Here is a 23085-nt window from a genome sequence, read left to right as displayed (position 1 = left end):
GCAGCTATAAATGATGACCACATCATAAAACATTGTTTTCCCATCATAAATACATTTTATTGGCCCTATAATCAATCATTTTATATTAAAAAAGTATTAGAATTAATAAATAATATCGGTCTATTAATCCAATTACTCATTAAGTTGCTCCCTTAAAATAGTTAATAAGGTTTTCTTTCCACCTTATTCAATTATTGTACATAATGATATACACAATGAATGTATTGTGCCGCCTCATTTTCTGATTGGCCAGATATCTTTCCCGCAGTTTTGCAGCATTTTACTAAAAGCCACACACAAACAGCAATCTGAGAATCGCCCACAAAACCGCTGGGTAATAATCCCCCCCGTGTGTGTAACTACTGTCACACCTCACAGCACTAGTGATGGGTAGTCAGGACTAAATCTTGATGCCAAGTATCGACTTTCTGACAAAGATAAGATCACGACATTGCAAAGCCATGTTGACCGTGTAACTTATTACATAAGCTCCTAAGCAGTCCACCTTATCAGTGCTTTGCTCACAAGCCATCCAGGCATACTGTTACTAAAGAACATAGAGGGGATATTGGTGACCAGCTGGAAGACTAGAGCGACATCACTGAGCCCCTAGCCAAGTTTTGGCAAGTAAACGAGGATATGCTGTTCTGCCCCTGACCATAAATAAATGTATACACTTATATCACATCAGATAAGAAGAGATTTTCCCTTCCAGGCTTCTCTCTTGCATAATGTTTGCTCAGGACTGACATTACATTAAAGACACCTAGCCTTGCAAACAGCAGCAAGGGTCATTCTGTATAAGAAGCTGCTATCAGGAGCAGCATGACTATCAGTCATGTCAGGGCAGTAGTAGCATCTCACATACAGTAAGTGTCACTCACATATAATAATCACACATTTCTGGGAGCAGGGGCGCTTCTTCTTTTTTTTTTTTTGCATAGAGCCGCAGCTTTACGAAAGGACTTTACTTCTGCACCAGCTCGGAGCTGGAAGATATTGGGTCTCATTGGACACTTTTCATAGTGCATACTTTGCTCCTTTCAGTTGTACATAAATGGAAAAGAGCATTTCTTAGTACACTTTGGCCAATGTAAAACAAAGCTCTAAACACACGAGTGCCACATGTTAATAAAAACATGTATTTCGATGTGCACAGGGCAGACAATCTAGATGCAAATTTAAGGATTGTAAACACCTGTGAAATATATCTCGATCAGTGGCAGATTTTACCTATGGGCTGCTGGACTTCAGATGTGTGGCGGATTTACCCGGGGGGGGGGGGGGGGGGGGGGTCTGGTGAAATGAAATCAGCCACATAATTCAGTGTGAGTTAAGCCAGGTAACTAGTAGGATAAATTGGTTTCCAGAGTGAACATTTCAGCCATTAAATGTCATATTGAGGTACAGTAGTAAACATTTTTAGATGCCTGCTTTATGCTTTGCCTTTCTGTGTCACGACCAACTTATTCCAGCAGTGTAACAAACATTTCTGCCATGTTATTATAACGCATCGACAATGGGCTGATCTGTGGTTTATTGGCAGGTGCTTCCTTTTAGTTTTGCTCTGCCGGTATCAGAACTTCTAACATACAAATTGCTCTTTGTTGCAGCATGGTATATGTCATAGGAAGTGTTGCAATCATGTGATAATCCGAATAACTAATACCATTTTTTTTAATGGTTTTGGATAGTTCATAACAAACACACAGTGGAGCTGATGAAGTTGAATGCAAGTACGTTTTGTGGATGGATCTTGCGTTCTTTAGAACTGGGCATGCTCTATAGCTGAGAGTACGACTCTAAAAGTGATTCAGAGACACATGCCACTCAGACGCATAATCACTTGTGGCTGAATGATCATGACTGGTTGATAACTATGCATTCGCTATTATCAAGGATGTGAGGCAAACGTGCGTTCTACGCAGTCTTGTGCATAAACAGAGATTCCCCTGTTTTCAGTATCACCTGCAACCAGTATATCGCTGGTGGATGTCATTCTGATAATGATGACAGCTATTATTTATTTATTTCTTAACAGTTTCTTATATAGCGCAGCAAATTCCGTTGCGCTTTACAACTGGACACAATTAGAAGACAAAAGTGGGTAAAAAAAACAGTCATAGAGGTAGAAGGGCCCTGCTCGCAAGCTTACAAGCTATGAAACCAAGCATAAGGATCGGGGCTGTGTGGTCACACTGATGCACACAAATCGCTATACAGATTCAGTCGGGATCCCAGCGTTCATAAGATCGACTCCAGAATCCCAAGGGAGAGCGCAGCGCCCCCCCTTCCCCTTGAGGGCTCGCTGCGCTTGCCATGCTTCGGGCCCGGTGGCGAGCCCCAGTCTAATTTCAGGCCCCAGTCTGGTTTCCTTTGGCTGTCGGGATTCCAGCATTGGTATCCTGGCAGCCGGGAAACTAACTGCTTCCCTGCTATGCAGGTGGATATCTGCATTTAGTTCTGTCCACACTATGCGCCTGCAATTGTGGCCAACTTGTGTGCTACACTGAATTGCCCACATTTAGTCTAGATTTGCTATAGTTACTGAACAAGCCCTTTTCCCACATGCACAGTAATAACCTGTGTGGTTTTTCTATACATCCTGCTTCTACTCTCCACCAACTGTATTTGTTACCATTTAAAGATGAGTCAAGTTCTGTGGCTTTTTTTTTTTTTTTAAATATAAACGGGAGTTTAATAAACTAAAGATTACAGATACAACGGTACTTGTTTTATATATATATATATATATATATATATATATATATATATATATATATATGGTATTGAGAATGTATCCAATACTGAAAAACTGTCAGATCTGTTTTCAGAGTAGATGGTTCATTTACATAGTGTCCTGCCAGCCAGCGGACCTGCTGCTGACGAGGGATGTCAGAAATTCAGACTTCAATCTACTGTTTATATATACTAAGTCATAGTAAGGGGGGTATCCAATTAGCCGCAAAAGAAATTCTGCCAATTAAAATGGGGGGGGGGGGGGGGTGTTGGTTCAGGGGGTTGGCTTGGGTAAGTCATGGACCTATGTATTTTTGCAGATGCAATTATGGGAAAAAAGGCAGGCAAAACAAAATCCCTGAAAAGTGCCAGACTCGGGGCTAATTATATAGCCCCCAGTGAGGTACTTGGCTACCACCTAAGGGGGTATTCAATTCGGTCAGTTTTTTTCGCCTAGGCAAATTTTTTTTACTTTTTGCTATTTTAAGGGCGAATGGGGATTCGCCCTATTCAATAGCAGGTGAAGAATTCTGCAGGGGCGACAAACATGTGGATCGGCGAACCCACATGTTTTCTCACCTGCACCGGCGTTTTTGCCGATTTTGAGGCATTTTTCACCAATGCCTTTTCACTAAAAAAATAAGGTGAAAAGGGGCCTCAATTGAATAGGCAGGGTGGCGAATTCAATAGCTCAGAGATTACCGGAGATAATTGAATACCCCTAAGACTTTACTATTGCCATTAATCTGTACTGGTTTCTTTTTGGTCTTTTTTTCACTACTGAGGTGTAGAAGCAGCAACACTTCCATTAACTAACTGCGGGTAATGTTGGCACTTGATTATACCAATACCTATTTCAGAATTGTGTCATGTTTAGTTTTAGCTTTGCCTGTAAGAACATTTTCACTGATTACAGTATGTAAATGTTATATTTGATATTTTGTCATAGTAAAATTAGAATATAGCAATAAAGTAATTGTATATACCTTAACAAACCTAGGACAATTTAAGTTTAATCTTTCCAAAGTACATGTAAAAAAACATATTTGGGCAAATGTACTAAGCCTTGGAGAGAGATAAAGTGGAGAGAAATAAAGTACTAGCTAACCAGCCCCTAACTGCCATGTTACAAGTTGTGTTTGAGAAATGACAGGAGCTGGTTGGCTGGTACTTTATCTCCATCCACTTTATCTCTACAAGGCTTAGTAAGTCTGCCCCATTGACTTGAATCTTGTAGGTATATAAATGTAAGGACTCACCTAGAACCGGGAACTCCAGCAGTACAAGTAATAACAGCGCAGGTCTCAGCATTGTCAGTGTGTTACTCCGGTGTCCTGAAGCACAAGTGACGGAGGAAGTGGCTGCGACTGTACAAATTCTGCACAGTACAGTGGGTTGTGCAATTATTTTGTGTATAGAAGTGTACTAGATAATTGCATCATCACAACATTATTTCCCAAAACCATTGTCACCACATCTGCCGATAGCTATTGGTAGGGGATGTAGTTATGTGACTGGCAGTCAGGGGTCCACCGGTCACACTACCTCCACCTACATCCCAAACCCTGACAGTCCCGACAGTCGGCATGCCGACTAAAAGGGAGTATTCTCACTTGTGGGTGCCAGTGACACCCATAGAGTGGGAATAGAACCTGTGGTGAGAGCAACTTGCCACCGAGCCCGCAGCGTGGCAAGTGCAGCAAGCCCGCAGGGGGCTTTGTTGTGCTCGCCTCCCCTGCCGGTGTTCTGCGGCCGTGATCCCGGCGTTTGTGTCAGTTCTATCAACTATGCCTACAGCTTTCTGCGTTTTTCTGTAAATCCTAAATTGGTGAGTGTGGACTGTGGTGGAACTAGCCTTAGGAACTGGTGAGTGTGGGTTGTGGTGGAACTAGCCTTAGGAACTGGTGAGTGTGGGTTGTGGTGGAACTAGCCATAGAAACTGGTGAGTATGGGCTGTGGTGGAACTAGCCTTAGGAACTGGTGAGTGTGGGCTGTGGTGGAACTAGCCTTAGGAACTGGTGAGTGTGGGCTGTGGTGGAACTAGCCTTAGGAACTGGTGAGTGTGGGTTGCGGTGGAACTAGCCTTAGGAACTGGTGAGTGTGGGCTGTGGTGGAACTAGCCTTAGGAACTGGTGAGTGTGTGCTGTGGTGGAACTAGCCTTAGGAACTGGCTCCTAATGCATCATTTATTCTCAGAAGATTCTCTTGTGCGCCTTGAGCCTTGGTTGGATCTTTGGTAAACAGTACGTGACACAAATTAAATGCTGAAACTTTCTTTTATCTTAATGCCCGAAACCATGCAGCATTGTGTTGTATGCTACACAGTACACAACGTGTTTGATAACATTTTTAGTCAGTGGCTAAGCAGGACCAGTTTTTGGTTACTTTGGGCGACTTCCAAGGTTTGATACATCTCCTACCGATTCTGCTTATGCATGGCGTATGTATACAGGTGTAGACTTCACTTTTGTAGCTGGCATGCACAGCACAAATTTGGACATTTCAGGGAACATAAATGGGCCTACACCCCAAAATGGCATGAGCCCCAATGTCTCTCTGTATTTATACAAAAAGGAATAAGAGATGAGGGAGCAATACACTATGTTATAGGGTCCGGGTTTGCCGGAGGTGCAGGATGCCTGCCACTCTCGAACATTTTTTAAAGCTGCAATCATTTAAAAGGCAAAACCATGCCTTGTAAATGATTGCCGCTTTAAACAAAAGTCTGAGATCGGCTGGCATCTTGCACCTCCGGCAAACCCGGACCCTATTACATATGCCAAATGGGAGGTAAGAGTGGCTCTACAGCGCAACCTCTGTGCAGCCTGTGTGCTATACCTAAGGCTTCCCCGAAACCTGATTCAGTGCAGTGGCAGTGTGTTTGGTATAGTAGCAATGGGCGCTCAGTGTTGTCACAAATGCAATTTATTAATTACAGTGAGATAAAACACAATAAAAGAAGGAATAAGAGAAGAAAACAATAAAATTCGGATAAATATATGGTAAAATATAACAATAACAGAAACGGAGTTAATGCAAATGGGTAAAGACCAGTATGTGCACAGATTGCATAAACCAGGTGATCCTGAGTACGTGGCATGGGGATGTAGTTATGTGACCGGCGGTCAGAATACCAACGCCTACATCCCGCCCCCACAAAATTCAGACAGTCGGCATGCCGACTAACAGGGACTATTCCCACACGTGGGTGTCCATGACACCCATAGAGTGGGAGTAGAACCTGTGGCGAGCACAGCTGAGCCCCCACTGAGCCCGCAGCATGGCAAGTGCAGCGAGCCCACAAGGGGCTTCGTTGCACTCGCCTGCCCGCCGGAATTCTACTCCCCGGGATCCCAAGTGTCGGTCACCCATACCCAACCCCGTGGCATATACCAGTGCAGAAAGAGTCAGCAGATGGGATTCTGCTCATGCAAGTTGAATGTGCGTAAATTAGGTTATCCTTTGTATAATAATTCAGTAGTGAAAATCTGCTACAGCATTCACTTGGTGTAGACTGGAGTGTTCTTACCCGGTCCTTGTGGATGGAGCCACTGGTGGTAATGTCAGCATTGTGCTATCCGGAATACACACACTGCTGGCCTCCAAGGCATAGGGGTACATTTACTAAGCAGTGATAAGAGCGGAGAAGTGAGCCAGTGGAGAAGTTGCCCATGGCAACCAATCAGCACTGAAATAACATCTATAATTTGCATACTATAAAATGATACAGAGCTGCTGATTGGTTGATGGGGAAATATCTCCACAGGCTCACTTCTCTGCTCTTATCACTGCTAAGTAAATGTACCCCTTAGTAACCAAGTCACTGCTTCATTGAGCCTAGCAGCCCTTGCAGTCACTATGTGGTGTCATATAGTGACTGCAAGGACTACTAGGATCAGTGGCGAAGTCACCCGGTACTCAGGATCACCTGGTTTATGCAACCTTTGTACATACTGGTCATTAGCCTATTGCATTACCTCCATTTCTGTTATTACTGGATTTTACCATATATGTATCTGAATTTTATTGTTTTCTTCTCCGTGAACCAATATATTAAGTTTTATTCCTTCTTTTATTGTGTTTTATCTCATTGTATTTAATAAATTGCATTTGTGACAACACTGAGGACCCGTTGTTACTATACCAAACCAAACACACTTCCACCCTATTACATATGCCCATGGAATCAAATCAGTAGGGAAAGTTTGGCGATGGGACTTTGGAGGGCCAAAAATTAGGAGCATTTGAAATGTGAATGAGCATCTTATTATTTATTTATCTATGGGCATAACTTTATTTGTTTGTTACATGTTGCAATTAAAATAGAGAAATAGTGTTTTAATTGCATTTCATTTTTGTATCACTTTCTCTATAGCTTCGGCTCCTAAATACTAATTTATTAACACTATAGTTTTTTCACTGGTATGCTACGCTGGGCTTTCTGGCTTATGCTGGTGTTTTGGGGTGCCACACCCTGCACTTAGATATAGCGCTAGGGACCCCAAATATACAGAGACGCCGTGATGCGGCTTTGGGGCTTATTCACACATTTGCGCAAATATGTGTAACGAAGATCTCTGAATTCTATTATCATGTGGAATTTATATCTGGTTACGGTTATCATTCAGGGTGCTGGGGGAAACAAATGCCTTTTTTTCTTGCTTAGAAATACCCCTCCCTTTCGAGCACCTGAATGATATCACTAAGCTAATTGAGCACCTACCAATATATATATGTATAAAGGTGTGTAATGAGATAGTTGAATGTGAGGGAATAGAATTGGGGCAAAGTTGTTCTGGATACAGTGCATTTTGCAAACTAAGCTGCAAAATTTCCATATGCACCCATGCTTTGTCCAATTTTTTTAACCACTGAATATAGGATCAGGTGTAAATATCACAGATATCTCCTGCTTCCCTTTCAGTCCTGATCTGGCCTGTTATCCCCATACTATTGTATGGGATCTGAGGACCACATTTCATCAGACTCTGAAAATACTAAATTTTTGGGACTTGACATCGGAAGCCTTCGCCATCTCCAGATGGTACTTGTTTCCAAACCCCCGCTCCACTTATGAGAAGGAGGTCCGGGTTTGCAAAAAGGTATCTGATTGGATCGCTCCATCCCTGTTTGGCTCCTTCTAGTGGCATTGGAACAGGGGGTGGGGGGGAGGAGCAAAGGGCAGCATGTCCCGCCAAATATGACAGGTGCTGGGGAGGGGGTGTGCTTACCTCCGATACCCGCGGTGACTTGTCCTTTAAAAAATCTGCTGCCACAGCGTGCTATGCCATGCGCTGCCCTAGCTGACTCTTCAAAGATGCATTACTGTTCCAGCAGGGTCAGCATGGCCACGCCTCCTCCCAGTAATGCATCAGTGTAGAGCTGGTTAGGGCAGCGCATGGCATAGCATGCTGCAGCAGCAGACTTTTTAAAGGTCAAGTCACTGTGGGTATCAGAGGTAAGCGCTCCCCCGCACTGGGGTTGGGGGTTGGGAGAGCTCTAATATGTAATTTTTTCTGCGCGCCCCCCCCAACCTCAAAACATTCTGGCGCCCCGGGCTCCTACCACTGGATGCCGCGTTTTTTGGGCGCAAATTTTCCTATCATGCTTTTTCCAAAGGACCATCAGACCCTGGAGACTTATTTTTTTTATATTGATTTTATTGTGCTTCATAATTCGCAGTAATGACGCACTCAATGACAGTTGATGCATAAAGAAACATCACCAATTGGTTAGGCAAGTGATGGTATGAGCCATTATAATATATAAGGATATGGGTGCAGTGATGAAACATCCTCAAGTGTTTCTTTATGTGTGGAAACACAAATACTGTAAGAGAACCTTTCATTACAAAATGCAATAATAAAGCAAGGTTACACAATTTCCTTATCTCCATAGTGCCTTGAGGTTGTCTGCACCTCAATTAATTATTTGACATACTGTAGGTCTTTCCAAGACTGGCTTTTCATCCAAGCACATTTCATATAATTTGATTATATTGGTTATGATTGGGGCTTTTCTTTCATTTCTGTGAATTAAATGCTAAAAATCTTAAAACAATACACTTTATGTTCACATACTGTAGTTCCCTTTGTGCAACTCAGGGAAATTACACCAACTTGTAATCATCTAGTTCTCCAAAGATAAAGCCATCTAAGTGTTTTTCATTCAAAGTATAAAAAAATTATAGGGCAATGGGGGAGATTTATCCAAGCTAGGAGAGTTATACTGTGGAGAGATAAACTACCAACCAATCAACTCAAACACAGCTTGTAACTAGGGTGTTGGGTGCCCCCCTGCAAACTATACATTTGCACCCTCCATCCTATACATTATTAAGGAACAGCGAGTGCCAAATGTGTGCATCAAACAGGGCGTGATCTCACAAGGAAGGGGTGTGGCCCCACAACAGTACCCCAATTCAAATTATGCCACATAGTAATCATATTCGCATTGCACTGCATGTTGTGCCCCTTATTCACATTGCACCGCACAGTAGTCCCTTTTTCATGCTACAACTATGCCCACAGTAGTGCACCTTATACACAATGCCCACAAAATAGTAGTAACCCTTATACACAATGCCCACAGTAGTAGCACCCCATACACATACAGACTGAGGCATCTGTCATGTCACTAATTTGTAGGTTCTTGCAGCAGCTCACTTCTCTCCTATGGTCAGCCAGGCGTCTGGATGGAAGAGGATGACCATGGCATTATATCCCCACCCCCCTGTTGGGTCAGAGGAGCATGTGCTGGGCTCCACCAATCCAGGCTCAGCGCACGGTCCTCTGACCCCACTTTCTCATCACCATAGAGCAGCAGCAGTAAGGAGGGGCTAAAGAGGATGTGCTGCTGCTAGTCCGCGTAGCGCTGTCCACCTCTGAGGGGAGAGTAGACTCAGTCTGGGGATCGGTGCTGAAGTGCTCCTATCATACCTTAGCTCAGGGGTGGCCAATCAATCAGCGACAAAGAGCCAAAAAAAATCTTTGGGCATGCCAAAGAGCCGACACCATGTGCACGCCAAAGGCACGTGTGCAAAAATGGGGTATGGTCTTGTGCCCACTAGGCCACACCCATTATAAAATACATTGAAAAAGCCAGATCCAAAATAAAATACATAGAAAGGGACAAATCCACATAAAATACATTTTAAAAGCCACATCCACATAAAATACATTAAAAAAGCCAGATCCAAATAAAATAAATTTAAAAGCAAGATTACCATAATACACTTCAGTTCCTCCAAGTGTCACTCCAGCCCCCCATGCCACTGTAGTAGCCCTTCATGTGTCCAGCAGCCCCTGCCACACTTGTCCAATAGCCCCTGCTCCAAACCCGAGGTGGTCCATGCTGAGGTAGCTGTAGTCCCCCTTTGCTTGCCAGTGGGTTCTCACCTAGTATCCGGCTCCCTCAGTCCAATTAGTGACACTGGCACTGTGTGCCCAACTGGAGCACAGTGGTTTCTGCATCTTTTGCAATCACCTGACCTCAAGTGTCAGGAGCCGCATCTGGATGAAGAAAGAGCTGCATGCGGCTCAAGAGCCACTGGTTGGCCACCGCTGCCTTAGCTTCTTAGCTTGCTGCAGTGCTAGCTGTCATACAGGCTGACAGGCGCAGCAAGCAGCGGAGCAGCAGAGAGGAGAGAGCACCTATCCAGCCCAGTGCCTCCCTGCATTGCTGACTACGCTGAGCGGGTAACGCTGGCTCTGGCTGCCATGTTACACATCAAGAAACAGAGGAGGAGGTTTCATCACTGTTCGCATATCCTATGCACATTGGGTTTGGGTTTGGGTTAAATGCATCTCCACCAGAGTTCTGTGCTGGAAGTCACACTCACATGACTACCGAGGCCTGTAAGATGCAGCTGGAGCCACTGCAGCCACTGGGAACAGGTAAGTCATAGTGATGAGCGGGTTCGGTTTCTCGGAAACCGAACCCCCCCGAACTTCACGCTTTTTACACGGGTCCGAGGCAGACTCGGATCTTCCCGCCTTGCTCGGCTAACCCGAGCGCGCCCGAACGTCATCATCCCGCTGTCGGATTCTCGCGAGGCTCGTATTCTATCGCGAGACTCGGATTCTATATAAGGAGCCGCGCGTCGCCGCCATTTTCACACGTGCATTGAGATTGACAGGGAGAGGACGTGGCTGGCGTCCTCTTCGTTTAGATAGAGAGTGAGACACTTGATTTACTGGAGCATTAGGAGTACTCAGAGAGTGCAGAGTTTTTATTTATTATTTAATATAATCCGTTCTCTGCCTGAAAAAAAACGATACACAGTCACATACCATATCTGTGCTCAGCCTCAGTGTGCTGCATGATAATATCATCTATGTATATCTGACTGTGCTGAGTAGTGCTCACTGCTCACACAGCTTAATTGTGGGGGAGACTGGGGAGCAGTTATAGCAGGAGTACATATTTAACAGTGCACACTTTTGCTGCCAGAGTGCCAGTGTGACTGACCAGCAGTGACCACCAGTATATTGTCTGCCTGAAAAAGTTAAACACTCGTGTGGTGTTTTTTTTTTTTATTCTATAAACGCATTCTGCAGTGCTGACAGTGTCCAGCAGGTCCGTCATTCATTATATTTCTATCTTCTTCATACTAGTAGTTTAGGAGTCTGCAGTGCTGACAGTGTCCAGCAGGTCCGTCATTATATAATATATACCTGTCCTGCAGTAGTGATATATATATATTTTTTATATCATTATCATCCAGTCTATACTAGCAGACGCAGTACGGTAGTCCACGGCTGTAGCTACCTCTGTGTCGGCAGTCGCTCGTCCATAATTGTATACCTACCTGTGGTGTTTTTTTTTCTTCTATCTTCTTCATACTAGTAGTTTAGGAGTCTGCAGTGCTGACTGTGTCCAGCAGGTCCGTCATTATACAATATATACCTGTCCTGCAGTAGTGATATATATATATTTTTTATATCATTATCATCCAGTCTATACTAGCAGACGCAGTACGGTAGTCCACGGCTGTAGCTACCTCTGTGTCGGCACTGGCAGTCGCTCGTCCATAATTGTATACCTACCTGTGGTGGTTTTTTTTTTTCTATCTTCTTCATACTAGTAGTTTAGGAGTCTGCAGTGCTGACAGTGTCCAGCAGGTCCGTCATTATATAATATATACCTGTCCTGCAGTAGTGATATATATATTTTTTATATCATTATCATCCAGTCTATACTAGCAGACGCAGTACGGTAGTCCACGGCTGTAGCTACCTCTGTGTCGGCAGTCGCTCGTCCATAATTGTATACCTACCTGTGGTGGTTTTTTTTTTCTATCTTCTTCATACTAGTAGTTTAGGAGTCTGCAGTGCTGACAGTGTCCAGCAGGTCCGTCATTATACAATATATACCTGTCCTGCAGTAGTGATATATATATATTTTTTATATCATTATCATCCAGTCTATACTAGCAGACGCAGTACGGTAGTCCACGGCTGTAGCTACCTCTGTGTCGGCACTGGCAGTCGCTCGTCCATAATTGTATACCTACCTGTGGTGGGTTTTTTTTTCTATCTTCTTCATACTAGTAGTTTAGGAGTCTGCAGTGCTGACAGTGTCCAGCAGGTCCGTCATTATACAATATATACCTGTCCTGCAGTAGTGATATATATATATTTTTTATATCATTATCATCCAGTCTATACTAGCAGATGCAGTACGGTAGTCCACGGCTGTAGCTACCTCTGTGTCGGCAGTCGCTCGTCATCCATAAGTATACTAGTATCCATCCATCTCCATTGTTTACCTGAGGTGCCTTTTAGTTGTGCCTATTAAAATATGGAGAACAAAAATGTTGAGGTTCCAAAAATAGGGAAAGATCAAGATCCACTTCCACCTCGTGCTGAAGCTGCTGCCACTAGTCATGGCCGAGACGATGAAATGCCATCAACGTCGTCTGCCAAGGCCGATGCCCAATGTCATAGTACAGAGCATGTAAAATCCAAAACACCAAATATCAGTAAAAAAAAGGACTCAAAAATCTAAAATAAAATCGTTGGAGGAGAAGCGTAAACTTGCCAATATGCCATTTACCACACGGAGTGGCAAGGAACGGCTGAGGCTCTGGCCTATGTTCATGGCTAGTGGTTCAGCTTCACATGAGGATGGAAGCACTCAGCCTCTCGCTAGAAAAATGAAAAGACTTAAGCTGGCAAAAGCACAGCAAAGAACTGTGCGTTCTTCGAAATCACAAATCCACAAGGAGAGTCCAATTGTGTCGGTTGCGATGCCTGACCTTCCCAACACTGGACGTGAAGAGCATGCGCCTTCCACCATTTGCACGCCCCCTGCAAGTGCTGGACGGAGCACCCGCAGTCCAGTTCCTGATAGTCAAATTGAAGATGTCAGTGTTGAAGTACACCAGGATGAGGATATGGGTGTTGCTGGCGCTGGGGAGGAAATTGACAAGGAGGATTCTGATGGTGATGTGGTTTGTTTAAGTCAGGCACCCGGGGAGACACCTGTTGTCCGTGGGAGGAATATGGCCATTGACATGCCTGGTCAAAATACAAAAAAAAATCAGCTCTTCAGTGTGGAATTATTTCAACAGAAATGCGGACAACTGGTGTCAAGCTGTGTGTTGCCTTTGTCAAGCTGTAATAAGTAGGGGTAAGGACGTTAACCACCTCGGAACATCCTCCCTTATACGTCACCTGCAGCGCATTCATAATAAGTCAGTGACAAGTTCAAAAACTTTGGGCGACAGCGGAAGCAGTCCACTGACCAGTAAATCCCTTCCTCTTGTAACCAAGCTCACGCAAACCACCCCACCAACTCCCTCAGTGTCAATTTCCTCCTTCCCCAGGAATGCCAATAGTCCTGCAGGCCATGTCACTGGCAATTCTGACGAGTCCTCTCCTGCCTGGGATTCCTCCGATGCATCCTTGCGTGTAACGCCTACTGCTGCTGGCGCTGCTGTTGTTGCTGCTGGGAGTCGATGGTCATCCCAGAGGGGAAGTCGTAAGACCACTTTTACTACTTCCACCAAGCAATTGACTGTCCAACAGTCCTTTGCGAGGAAGATGAAATATCACAGCAGTCATCCTGCTGCAAAGCGGATAACTGAGGCCTTGGCATCCTGGGCGGTGAGAAACGTGGTTCCGGTATCCATCATTACTGCAGAGCCAAATAGAGACTTGTTGGAGGTACTGTGTCCCCGGTACCAAATACCATCTAGGTTCCATTTCTCTAGGCAGGCGATACCGAAAATGTACACAGACCTCAGAAAAAGACTCACCAGTGTCCTAAAAAATGCAGTTGTACCCAATGTCCACTTAACCACGGACATGTGGACAAGTGGAGCAGGGCAGACTCAGGACTATATGACTGTGACAGCCCACTGGGTAGATGTATTGACTCCCGCCGCAAGAACAGCAGCGGCGGCACCAGTAGCAGCATCTCGCAAACGCCAACTCTTTCCTAGGCAGGCTACGCTTTGTATCACCGCTTTCCAGAATACGCACACAGCTGAAAACCACTTACGGCAACTGAGGAAGATCATCGCAGAATGGCTTACCCCAATTGGACTCTCCTGTGGATTTGTGGCATCGGACAACGCCAGCAATATTGCGTGTGCATTAAATCTGGGCAAATTCCAGCACGTCCCATGTTTTGCACATACCTTGAATTTGGTGGTGCAGAATTATTTAAAAAACGAGAGGGGCGTGCAAGAGATGCTGTCGGTGGCCAGAAGAATTGCGGCACACTTTCGGCGTACAGGCACCACGTACAGAAGACTGGAGCACCACCAAAAACGCCTGAACCTGCCCTGCCATCATCTGAAGCAAGAAGTGGTAACGAGGTGGAATTCAACCCTCTATATGCTTCAGAGGTTGGAGGAGCAGCAAAAGGCCATTCAAGCCTATACAACTGAGCACGATATAGGAGGTGGAATGCACCTGTCTCAAGCGCAGTGGAGAATGATTTCAACGTTGTGCAAGGTTCTGCAACCTTTTGAACTTGCCACATGTGAAGTCAGTTCAGACACTGCCAGCCTGAGTCAGGTCATTCCCCTCATCAGGCTTTTGCAGAAGAAGCTGGAGACATTGAAGGAGGAGCTAACACAGAGCGATTCCGCTAGGCATGTGGGACTTGTGGATGGAGCCCTTAATTCGCTTAACAAGGATTCACGGGTGGTCAATCTGTTGAAATCAGATCACTACATTTTGGCCACCGTGCTCGATCCTAGATTTAAAACCTACCTTGGATCTCTCTTTCCGGCAGACACAAGTCTGCTGGGGTTCAAAGACCTGCTGGTGAGAAAATTGTCAAGTCAAGCGGAACGCGACCTGTCAACATCTCCTCCTTCACATTCTCCCGCAACTGGGGGTGCGAGGAAAAGGCTCAGAATTCCGAGCCCACCCGCTGGCGGTGATGCAGGGCAGTCTGGAGTGACTGCTGATGCTGACATCTGGTCCGGACTGAAGGACCTGACAACGATTACGGACATGTCGTCTACTGTCACTGCATATGATTCTCTCCCCATTGAAAGAATGGTGGAGGATTATATGAGTGACCGCATCCAAGTAGGCACGTCAGACAGTCCGTACTTATACTGGCAGGAAAAAGAGGCAATTTGGAGGCCCTTGCACAAACTGGCTTTATTCTACCTAAGTTGCCCTCCCACAAGTGTGTACTCCGAAAGAGTGTTTAGTGCCGCCGCTCACCTTGTCAGCAATCGGCGTACGAGGTTACATCCAGAAAATGTGGAGAAGATGATGTTCATTAAAATGAATTATAATCAATTCCTCCGTGGAGACATTCACCAGCAGCAATTGCCTCCACAAAGTACACAGGGAGCTGAGATGGTGGATTCCAGTGGGGACGAATTGATAATCTGTGAGGAGAGGGATGTACACGGTGATATATCGGAGGATGATGATGAGGTGGACATCTTGCCTCTGTAGAGCCAGTTTGTGCAAGGAGAGATTAATTGCTTCTTTTTTGGTGGGGGTCCAAACCAACCCGTCATTTCAGTCACAGTCGTGTGGCAGACCCTGTCACTGAAATGATGGGTTGGTTAAAGTGTGCATGTCCTGTTTATACAACATAAGGGTGGGTGGGAGGGCCCAAGGACAATTCCATCTTGCACCTCTTTTTTCTTTCATTTTTCTTTGCGTCATGTGCTGTTTGGGGAGTAGTTTTTGGAAGGGCCATCCTGCGTGACACTGCAGTGACACTCCTAGATAGGCCAGGTGTTTGTGTCGGCCACTTGGGTCGCTTATCTTAGTCACACAGCTACCTCATTGCGCCTCTTTTTTTCTTTGCGTCATGTGCTGTTTGGGGGGTGTTTTTTGGAACGGCCATCCTGCGTGACACTGCAGTGCCACTCCTAGATGGGCCAGGTGTTTGTGTCGGCCACTAGGGTCGCTTAGCTTACTCACACAGCTACCTCATTGCGCCTCTTTTTTTTCTTCTTTGCGTCATGTGCTGTTTGGGGGGTGTTTTTTGGAAGGGCCATCCTGCGTGACACTGCAGTGCCACTCCTAGATGGGCCAGGTGTTTGTGTCGGCCACTTGGGTCGCTGAGCTTAGTCATCCAGCGACCTCGGTGCAAATTTTAGGACTAAAAATAATATTGTGAGGTGTGAGGTGTTCAGAATAGACTGAAAATGAGTGGAAATTATGGTTATTGAGGTTAATAATACTTTGGGATCAAAATGACCCCCAAATACTATGATTTAAGCTGTTTTTTAGGGTTTTTTGAAAAAAACACCCGAATCCAAAACACACCCGAATCCGACAAAAAAAATTCGGTGAGGTTTTGCCAAAACGCGTTCGAACCCAAAACACGGCCGCGGAACCGAACCCAAAACCAAAACACAAAACCCGAAAAATTTCCGGTGCTCATCACTAGTAAGTCACCACTGGGCCATCCAGGATGATATGCAGTGGCGTAACTAGAAATTTGCTCCCCCAAGCCAAAAAGTCACCGGCGCCACCCCCCCCACCCTCCGCCACTCGCCCCCCCATAATTGGCACTAGTAAAGGGATGAATCATAAAAAGAGGCGTGGCTTTGTTGCGATGGGTGTGGCTTCACAAAAGGGGCGTGGCATTGCAGGAAAAGACTACCTTATACCCCAGTTTTGCACCCTGTACTCCCAGACGTTGGCCACCACAGGAGGGAAAAATAATCCTGATTCATGCCCCTTACATCATTTGTCATTTTTCCTCCTTATAATAATGCCCAGTATACATTATGCCACATACTGCAATGGCCCTTAGACATTATGCCACACACAGTAATGCACATGACACAATATGCACACACCGTAATGCCTGTGACACATTATGACAGGAATCGCAATGCCCGTTATACATTATGCTACACACTGCAATGCCCCTGATATATTATAGCACATACAATGCCTGTGACAAATTATGACACACACCGCAATGACCCTGAGATATTATACCACATACCACAATGCCCGTGATATAGTATACCACACACTGTAATGCCTGACACATTATGACACACACCGCAATGTCTGTGATACATTATGCCACACACTGCAATGACCCTGAGACATTATATTACATACCACAATGCCCGTGATATAGTATACCACACACCGTAATGCCTGTGACACATACTGCAATGCCCGTTATACCCTATGCCACACACCGCAATGCCCATTATACATTATGCCACACTGCAATGCCCGAGACATTATACCACATACCACAATGCCCGTGATATAGTATGCCACACACCGTAATGCCTGTGACACATTATGACACACACTGCAATGTCCGTGATACATTATGCCACACACCGCAATGCCCATTACACATTAAGTCCTGCAGTAAGGCTTCTAATTACTTTTAAATTACCTGCTCGGTGCCAGGGGTTTTCATGCTCAAGGTGTCATGCTCGTTGTCAGGGGTTTCATGCACTGGGTGTCATGCTCGTTTCCAGGGGTTTCATGCACTGGGTGTCATGCTCGTTGCTAGGGTGTCATGCTCATTGCTAGGGGGTAATTCTTGTTGCTAGGGCTGTGTTCCCAGTGCCACATATGCCCCCAGTGCCAGATATTCCCCCACAGTGCCAGGTACACACATGCCCCCAATGCCAAATATGCCCCCCCCCCTCCCAAGTTCCAGGTACACATATACCCCCGAGTGTCACATATGCCCCCTCAGTGCCACATATGCCCCCCCCAAGTGCCAAATATGCTCCCCCCGCTCCCCGCTGCTGTAAGGAGGAACACGGAGGGCACAGCGCGCGCCTCTCCTGTGTCCATCCTGCGTCTCCGGCGTGTGTGTTAAATGAAGTGCCGGTTCGTGAGCCAATCAGAGCTCACGAACAGGCACTTCATTCAATAGCCCCGCCGGACAGGCAGGAGGGACACAGGAGAGGCGCGCGCTGTGCCCTCCGTGTCCCTCCTTACAGCAGCGGCAGCAGCAGCGGAGGGTTGGAGCCGGAGGGAGAGGAGACAGCAGATTGACATGCGGACGGCTCATCCGCATGTCAATCTGCGCTAAATCAGTGGCGGCGCCCCTGCAGCCCTGCGCCTCCAAGCCACCGCGAGGGCTGCGGGGGCAGTAGTTACGCCACTGATGATATGTTAACATTCTAACATGTCAACATTACAGTGTTACATGATGAATGTTTATAGTCAATGTTGACATTAAGACCATGTCGATATTCTTACTGTATGTCAACATTTCATATCACATCCACTGACGTCAATGATTTATCCATTGTTTCTAACCACTGAGAGTATTCTTAATCACCTATATTAAACATACAACTGACTCCAGATACATTGGGGCTGATTCTGAGTCGCATGCATTTGTGGCCACTCTTCTGTACAGCCGTGACATCTTGCTTTCCAGTTTATGCTAATATCAGAATCCGCCTGTAGAAGCCTATCCCGCCCACTGTTCTAACATCTATAGCTGTCACCATCAGTAGTGGAACTTACATCAGCTCTATGCTGGGTGCAAAGGACTAGGCTGAAACAAACGCACGCTATGATCCAGCAAGAAAGTCGAATTGCATGCCCAATACACTCCCATGAGTCAGAAGAGTTATGTGTGATTGCATGGTTGCCCAGAAATTACCAACCAGAATCCCAGAAAACATGGTCTGACGACAGATTAATCCACATGCACTAGCGATTTTCATCTGTGTGTAGACGGTGCATGAGCACAGTATCCTGGAACATGTGACTGAGTATCAGCCCCATCGGGTGAGAGATACGCCTCCTGACAGAAGTATCTGTGGACATTTCCACCTGTGATTGTGCTGCAGTTACGTGAAGAAGCATTTACTGTGACACTCAAGTCCAGTGGATTGAGTAGGTATGGTGAATCGGGTGCACTGCAACAACCTGAAGGTTGAAAAGGTATGCTTTCTCTTTATTTTTTCACAGAGATGTGAGGGGAACCCAACCCCAGTCACAATAATCAGTCACACAGTTTTTCTTTAAATAAATATACTTTAATTACTAGAGCAATACTTTTTTTTCAGGAATATAAATGAAAGGAGAAAAACAAAAGGCAGAATAATAAGACTAAAGGCAGGGAGTGGGAGTCTTGTTGAGGGAGACAATGTAATAGCAGATCATCTTAATTTTTTTTTGCCCAGTATTCACTACTGAAAGAGAAGGTGAAGGGATTACAGGTAAATTGTAGTGATGACGTGATGAGCGGGTTCGGATCCTCGGAATCCGACCCGCTCGAACTTCACCTTTTTTTTACACGGGTCCGAGCGACTTGGATCCTCCCGCCTTGCTCGGTTAACCCGAGCGCGCCCGAACGTCATCATCCCGCTGTCGGATTCTTGCGAGACTCGGATTCTATATAAGGAGCCGCGCGTCGCCGCCATTTTCACACGTGCATTGAGATTGATAGGGAGAGGACGTGGCTGGCGTCCTCTCCGTTATAGTAGAACACAGAGTGACTTAGTTAGTTATAATTGTGGGGAGGATTGGGGACGGGGAGCAGCTGTTAGGGAGTACAGTGCAGGGTTTTGATTATACCACCAGTGAGTTTAATCCTTTGTTTCTCTGCCTGAAAAAAACGCTCCGACCACCATATCTGTGCTCACTCAGTGTGCTGCACTGCTGCATGATATATCTGTGCTGAGTGCACTGCTCTGCTCACACTGCCTAATTGTGGGGACTGGGGAGCAGTTATAGCAGGAGTACAGTGCACAGTTTTGCTGACAGTGACCACCAGTCCAGTATACGTTTGTCTGCCTGAAAAACACTCCTGTGTTTTTTTGTTTTTTCTTCATACTAGTTTAGCAGTCTGCTGACAGTGTCCACCAGGTCCGTTATACAGTATATTATATATATAAGCAGCAGTACAGTAGGCCACGGCTGTACCTACCTCTGTGTCGTCAGTGCACTCGTCGTCCATAAGTAATATAATACTATACTATCCATCCATCTACATTGTATACCTGTGGTGTTTTTTTTTTCTTCATACTAGTTTAGCAGTCTGCTGACAGTGTCCACCAGGTCCGTTATACAGTATATTATATATATAAGCAGCAGTACGGTAGGCCACGGCTGTACCTACCTCTGTGTCGTCAGTGCACTCGTCGTCCATAAGTAATATAATACTGTACTATCCATCCATCTACATTGTATACCTGTGTTGTTGTTTTTTTCTTCATACTAGTTTAGCAGTCTGCTGACAGTGTCCACCAGGTCCGTTATACAGTATATTATATATATAAGCAGCAGTACGGTAGGCCACGGCTGTACCTACCTCTGTGTCGTCACTCGTCGTCCATAAGTAATATAATACTATACTATCCATCCATCTACATTGTATACCTGTGGTGTTTTTTTTTCCTTCATCCTAGTTTAGCAGTCTGCTGACAGTGTCCACCAGGTCCGTTATACAGTATATTATATATATAAGCAGCAGTACGGTAAGCCACGGCTGTACCTACCTCTGTGTCGTCACTCGTCGTCCATAAGTAATATAATACTATACTATCCATCCATCTACATTGTATACCTGTGGTGTTTTTTTCTTCTTCATACTAGTTTAGCAGTCTGCTGACAGTGTCCACCAGGTCCGTTATACAGTATATTATATATATAAGCAGCAGTACGGTAGGCCACGGCTGTACCTACCTCTGTGTCGTCAGTGCACTCGTCATCCATAAGTAATATAATACTATACTATCCATCCATCTACATTGTATACCTGTGTTGTTGTTTTTTTCTTCATACTAGTTTAGCAGTCTGCTGACAGTGTCCACCAGGTCCGTTATACAGTATATTATATATATAAGCAGCAGTACGGTAGGCCACGGCTGTACCTACCTCTGTGTCGTCAGTGCACTCGTCGTCCATAAGTAATATAATACTATACTATCCATCCATCTACATTGTTTACCTGTGTTGTTGTTTTTTTCTTCATACTAGTTTAGCAGTCTGCTGACAGTGTCCACCAGGTCCGTTATACAGTATATTATATATATAAGCAGCAGTACGGTAGGCCACGGCTGTACCTACCTCTGTGTCGTCACTCGTCGTCCATAAGTAATATAATACTATACTATCCATCCATCTGCATGGTATACCTGTGGTGTTTTTTTTTCTTCATCCTAGTTTAGCAGTCTGCTGACAGTGTCCACCAGGTCCATTATACAGTATATTATATATATAAGCAGCAGTACGGTAGGCCACGGCTGTACCTACCTCTGTGTCGTCACTCGTCGTCCATAAGTAATATAATACTATACTATCCACCCATCTACATTGTATACCTGTGGTGGCTTTTAGTTGTGCGCAAAATATGGAGAACAAAAATGTGGAGGTTAAAAAAATAGGGAAAGATCAAGATCCACTTCCACCTCGTGCTGAAGCTGCTGCCACTAGTCATGGCCGAGACGATGAAATGCCATCAACGTCGTCTGCCAAGGCCGATGCCCAATGTCATAGTACAGAGCATGTAAAATCCAAAACACAAAAGATCAGTAAAAAAATGACCCAAAAATCAAAATTAAAAGCGTCTGAGGAGAAGCGTAAACTTGCCAATATGCCATTTACCACACGGAGTGGCAAGGAACGGCTGAGGCCCTGGCCTATGTTCATGGCTGGTGGTTCAGCTTCACATGAGGATGGAAGCACTCATCCTCTCGCTAGAAAAAAGAAAAGACTTGCGGCAAAAGCACAGCAAAGAACTGTGCGTTCTTCGAAATCACAAATCCCAAAGGAGAGTCCAATTGTGTTGGTTGCGATGCCTGACCACTAGGGTCGCTTAGCTTACTCACACAGCTACCTCATTGCGCCTCTTTTTTTCTTTGCGTCATGTGCTGTTTGGGGAGTATTTTTTGGAAGGGCCATCCTGCCTGACACTGCAGTGCCACTCCTAGATGGGCCAGGTGTTTGTGTCGGCCACTTGTGTCGCTTAGCTTAGCCATCCAGCGACCTCGGTGCAAATTTTAGGACTAAAAATAATATTGTCAGGTGTGAGGTGTTCAGAATAGACTGGAAATGAGTGTAAATTATGGTTATTGAGGTTAATATTACTATGGGATCAAAATGACCCCCAAATTCAATGATTTAAGCTGTTTTTTAGGGTTTTTTGAAAAAAACACCCGAATCCAAAACACACCTGAATCCGACAAAAAAAATTCGGTGAGGTTTTGCCAAAACGCGTTCGAACCCAAAACACGGCCGCGGAACCGAACCCAAAACCAAAACACAAAACCCGAAAAATTTCCGGTGCACATCACTAGTAAATTGCTGACATTTTCAGAAAAATTAGATAGAAACAAGTGCATTTACAAAGGAGAAGGTCCTAATAGAACTCTCAAAAATTAAACTGGATAAATTAATGGGCCCAGATGGGAAAACATCAAAGGATGCTAAAAATGCTTAAAGGTGTGCTAGTAGCACCATTAACAGAATTATTCAACCAGTCACTAGCTACAGGAGTAATTCCAGAGAACTGGAAAAGAGCAAATGTAGTCCCACTGCACAAAAATGGAAGCAAGGAAGAGGCAAGCAACTACTGACCAGTGAGCCTTACATCAGTAGTATTTATTTATTTATTTATTACCAGTTATTTATATAGCGCACACATATTCTGCAGCGCTTTACATAGAATATTTGTCCATTCACATCAGTCCCTGCCCCAGTGGAGCTAACAATCGATTTTCCCTACCATACACACACACACACACACACACACACACACACACACACACACACACACACACACACACACACACACACACACACATTAATTTTTTTGTCAGGAGCCAATTAACCTACCAGTATATTTTTGGATTGTGGGAGGAAACCGGAGTACCCGGAGGAGACCCACACAAATACGGGGAGAATATAC

General features: G+C 45.0%; 1 protein-coding gene across 1 annotated transcript in view; it reads right to left on the bottom strand.

Annotated features, from left to right (window-relative positions):
- Window positions 1-4069, bottom strand: part of LOC134936689 (zinc metalloproteinase-disintegrin-like lachestatin-2) — a 199929-nt gene extending 195860 nt beyond the window's left edge. The window contains exon 1 of the mRNA XM_063931868.1: window positions 3999-4069. Within this exon, the coding sequence (XP_063787938.1) occupies window positions 3999-4050 (52 nt within the window). The 5' untranslated portion in view covers window positions 4051-4069. The remainder of the gene's footprint in view (window positions 1-3998) is intronic.
- Window positions 4070-23085: the final 19016 nt, after the last annotated feature.

This window comes from Pseudophryne corroboree, chromosome 6, assembly GCF_028390025.1.
Source record: "Pseudophryne corroboree isolate aPseCor3 chromosome 6, aPseCor3.hap2, whole genome shotgun sequence".
Classification (NCBI taxonomy): Eukaryota; Metazoa; Chordata; class Amphibia; order Anura; family Myobatrachidae; genus Pseudophryne; species Pseudophryne corroboree.
This window is presented reverse-complemented; position numbering and strand designations above follow the sequence as displayed.